The sequence below is a fragment of the Apis dorsata genome, unplaced genomic scaffold (genome assembly GCF_000469605.1).
Source record: "Apis dorsata unplaced genomic scaffold, Apis dorsata 1.3 scaffold_374, whole genome shotgun sequence".
Lineage (NCBI taxonomy): Eukaryota > Metazoa > Arthropoda > Insecta > Hymenoptera > Apidae > Apis > Apis dorsata.
This window is the reverse complement of record NW_006263637.1, coordinates 106,290-110,841: the sequence shown is the minus strand read 5'-3', so window position 1 is coordinate 110,841 and position 4,552 is coordinate 106,290. Positions and strand designations below refer to the sequence as shown.

The following is a 4,552-nucleotide window of genomic DNA, read 5'->3' as shown; positions in this document are numbered from 1 at the left end:
CTGTTTTACCGTTTTTTTTTTTTTTTGCATAAGAAGACGGAAAGTCGAGATAATAAATCCGAGCGAAATTTATTCATATTTTTCGCTCGATTTTCTTCCTTTCTTTTCTTTTCCTTTTTTTCTGCCGAAATAATCGTATTCATGTGCGGAGGAGAGGCGGTGGAGAGGCGGAAAGGTCTGGTTTGAATCGGATATACCCCTCTCGCGCTCTCTCTCTCTCTCTCTCTCTCTCTCTCTCTGTTCTCGAATCGAATCGAATGATCGATCCTCCTCGGTCGGGAGAGATCGAGGCGTCAGGGCAGGGGAGAAAAGGGTGGTTTGAACGGGCGACGACGTAACGCGACGAAGAGGTGTCGTCGTGGCACGTGGCGATCGATCGATCGATCGATCGGGCGAAGGTGGAGGGGGAGGACGAAGGGAGAGGCGACCGGAGGAGGAGGAGGAGGAGGAAGGAAGGTAATTCGGGGAAGGTTTGACGATCTCGCCCCGTTCCTCGGCGAAGGGCAGCGCCGCCGGGTTGTTGGCCGTGGCGAGAGGATGGGGGGGACGAGGTGGCGGTGGTGGTGGCGGCGGTGGTCGCCGGTGATGTTGCTGCTGTGCGCCGCTGTGTCGCTGGCCGCTTGCCAATTCGATGCAACTTGGAACAGCGGCGCTCCCGCTCTCGACGATGATTACGACGAGATTAGGAGAGGATACGTGGCCGATTACGGGATCGAGGAGGCCGTCCTCGGGAATGGACACCACCGCAAAAGGGACGATCCCCGGGACCCGTTCTACGAGAGAATCGGTTCCTACAGACGCAACAGGGCGATTGATTCCAGGTACTCGGTGAGGAGAAGCGCGTATCGCTTCCCCTCCGCCCATTTTTCCCATTCGACAACCCCGCTTTTCGGGTGAACGAACGATACTGTCCAAGTAGAAAGTTTCTTTCCTTGGATTCTTCGTTTTTACGTTGAAAAGAATGCAGGAATAGGCGACTAAGTTTTTTCTTAAAAGCGGAGGAAGAACCCATTGCGATCGAAAGTGTCCAAGTAGAAACTTTCTTTCCTTGGATTTTTCGTTTTTATGCTCGTTGAAAGGAATGCAGGAATAGGCTAGGTTTTTTTTAAAAGCGGACGAAGAACCCATTGGACGAACGAGCGATCGAAAGTGTCCAAGTAAAAATTTTCTCTCCTAGGATTCTTTGTTTTTATGCTCGTTGAAAAGAATGCAGAAATAGGCGACTAAGTTTTTTTTAAAAGCGGAGGAAGAACCCATTGGACGAACGAGCGATCGAAAGTGTCCAAATAGAAATTTACTCTAGGATTCTTTGTTTTTATGTTTGCGAAAAAGGATCGAATGGGCGGCCAAACTTTTTTTAAAAGCGGACGAAGAAGCCATAAAAATTTTCTTTTCTTGGATTCTTCGTTTTTACGTTGAAAAGAATGCAGGAATAGGCGACTAAGTTTTTTTTAAAAGCGGAGGAAGAACCCATTGGACGAACGAGCGATCGAAAGTGTCCAAGTAGAAATTTTCCCCCTAGGATTCTTCGAACGATCGGATGGGCGGCCAAGTTTTTTTAAAAACAAAGGATTCATTGGACAATTCTTTTGGGATGAACGAGCGATTGAAAATGTCCAAGTAGAAATTTTCTCTCCTTGGGATCAAATTTTTTTAAAAGCGAACTTATTCGACAATCGTTTTCGAGTGAACGAATGATAATCTTGAAGTAGAAATATTCTCTATGATTCTTTCTTTTTACATTCGCGGAAAGGGATGTATGAACGATCGGATTTTTCGTTTTCGGATGAACGAACGAGCGATCGAAAGTGTCCAAGTAAAACTTTTCCTTCTTAGGATTCTTCGAACGATCGGATGGGCGGTAAAATTTTTTTAAAAGCGAAGAATCCATTGAACAATCGTTTTTTCCCTGCTATGATTCTTTGTTTTTATATCCGTTGAAAAGGAACGCACGAACGATCGAATGGGCGGTAAAATTTTTTTAAAAGCGAAGGATCCATTCGACAATCATTTTTGAATAATCTAACGAGCAATCGAAACTGCCCAAATTAAAATTTTCCCTCCTAGAATTCTTCGAGCAATCGAAATTGCCCAAATAGAAATTTTCCCTCCTAACGAATTTTCCCTTCTTCGAACGGATGAGCTGTTAAATTTTTTTAAAAGCGAAGAATCCATTCGACAATCATTTTTTCCCTCCTAGGATTCTTCGTTTTTTAAATTCCGCTGACGCACGAATGTGCATTTAAAATTCTTTTAAAAGCGAAGGATTCATTGGACAATTGTTTTCGGGTGAAGAAACGAGCAATCGAAATTGCCCAAATAGAAATTTTCCCTCCTAACGAATTTTCCCTTCTTCGAACGGATGAGCTGTTAAATTTTTTTAAAAACGAAGAATCCATTGGACAATCATTTTTTCCCTCCTAGGATTCTTCGTTTTTTAAATCCCCTGAAAAGGGACTTACGAACGATCGAATGTTCATTTAAAAATTCTTTTAAAAACAAACGAAGGATCCTAGAAGCGAGGATCTTATCCGTTTCATCTTGTCCGACATCCGAACAAATGAAACAAATCCGTCGCGCTCTGCGTCGAGGTGTTGTAATCCCGAGTGTAATCGGTCGTCCGTTGTTGTGGAATGATCGCAGGTCGACGGAAGCGAACACGAAATTGGCGGAGGAAGGCGGGCAACAATCGAGGCTGTCCAAATCGAGCGCGAAGTCGAGCGACTTGTCGGGCCGTGACAAGGTGACAAGGAAGTACAAAAATGTGACGATCGGCGATGGGATCTGTCAGAGTATAGACATAAGGAACGCCGCGTCCGCGTTTGGAATTATGAAGGACTGCCGCGTGATAGAGGGCTTCCTCCAGATCGTCCTTCTCGAGAACAGCTCGGAGAGGGATTTTCAACCGATCAGTTTCCCTCTGCTCAGAGAGATCACCGGATATCTCCTACTCTATCGCGTGAACGGATTGAAAACTTTGAGCAATCTTTTCCCCAACCTCGAGGTGATCAGGGGAAACATTTTGCTCACCGATTACGCGTTCATGGTTTACGAGATGCAGAATCTTCAAGAGGTGAGATACCTTTTTATCAGTATTATTATTATTATTATTATTATCATTATCATTATCATTATTATTATTATCGATATCGGTATTGTTGATCTTTTGCCTTCTCGAGAGCGAGAAAATATATATAAACGAATGAGACCGTCGAATAAAAGCTCGGTCTGCGAAACAAATATTGTCCACGTGGGAAGAGAGAGAGAGAGAGAGAGAGAGGAGGATTCATCGACGGCCTGGAAAAAACGAGCACACGTTTTCGCGTGTTATTTTTCAAAATAAATCAATATATGAACCGTTGGCAAATATTTTTCCATCGGAATACCTTTTTTTTTTTTTTTTTTTTTTTTTTTCGGTTTGTTTTTTGCCTTCCGGTCAATTGATATTTCACCCCCGATTGGGAGGGGAAAAAATTAAAAAAAAAGAAAAAATCACGGGGAGCGGGCGGGTGGGATCCGCGATAATAGCGTTTTTTTTTTTTTTTTCTTCTTTTTTCTGCGGTTCGTTTTTTGCCTTCCGATCAATTGATATTTCACCCTCGATTGGAAGGGTAAATAATTAAAAAAAGAGAAAAAATCACGGTGATCGGGCGGTGTGGATCGTCGATAATATCGTTTTTTTCTTTTTTTTTCTTTTTTTTTTTTTAAATCCATCTATCTCGCGTATCGACAGATACGAAGGAAGGTAATAATGTCTCTCCGGGTATATCGGTGTATTATTCGAGCCCCAATTGGAGGAGGATATAAACGAGGCCCCGCGATCCCACGATTCTCGATTCTCGATTCCCACGATTCGCGACAGAGTGGAGGATTCCCTTCCAATTCGCATTCTAGAGACGTAACGTCGGTTTGCTTGACCCCGCGGGTCAAGTGACGTTAATTAGTCAATCGAATTAACCGGTCGTTCGACCTCCGCCGGAGTTAACTTTATCGAGGCTAAATCGATCATTTCGTGCGCTTCTTTTTTCCCTTTCTTTCTTTCTTTCTTTCTTTCTTTCTTTCTCCAGATCGGGCTGAAGAAACTTACCGAGATCTCGAGGGGCAGCGTCCGGATCGAGAAAAATCCCGCCCTCTGCTACACCACCACCCTTAACTGGGACCTCATCGTCTCCGCGGGGGAGAACGTGATCAAGGACAACGGAGAGGAGGCCTCTTGCCCCGGTAACAGTCTTCTTCTTTCTCTTTCCCCTCCGAATGCATTTCTTCGAATGCAAGAGAAGGAAAATCTTTTATTCTACTTTTTTTTCCCCCTCGCATAAATTGTCACGATCCTTTTCTCTTCTTTTCTTTCCTTCCTTCCTTCCTTCTTTCTCTCCCCTTTTTTCTCAAAGGATGGAACGCGTACTTAACGCGCTAAGTATAGCAATTGAACTCATGGCCGGACATTAAGTGCGCTTAATAGTATCTGTCGGCATCACGAGTCACTCGATTCTTTCGACGCTTTGCTCTCTCGCATGTCAAAGATACATTCGTCGAAGCGAAATTACCACGA

At 44.0% G+C, this 4,552-nt stretch overlaps 1 protein-coding gene across 1 annotated transcript in view; it reads left to right on the top strand.

Moving 5' to 3' along the window:
• The first annotated feature begins 239 nt into the window (after positions 1–239).
• LOC102675737 (insulin-like peptide receptor) overlaps positions 240–4,552 on the top strand; it is a 9,081-nt gene continuing 4,768 nt past the window's right edge. Inside the window, exons 1-3 of the mRNA XM_031511969.1 lie at positions 240–821; positions 2,644–3,073; positions 4,068–4,221. Of these exons, the coding sequence (XP_031367829.1) occupies positions 538–821; positions 2,644–3,073; positions 4,068–4,221 (868 nt within the window). The 5' untranslated portion in view covers positions 240–537. The remainder of the gene's footprint in view (positions 822–2,643; positions 3,074–4,067; positions 4,222–4,552) is intronic.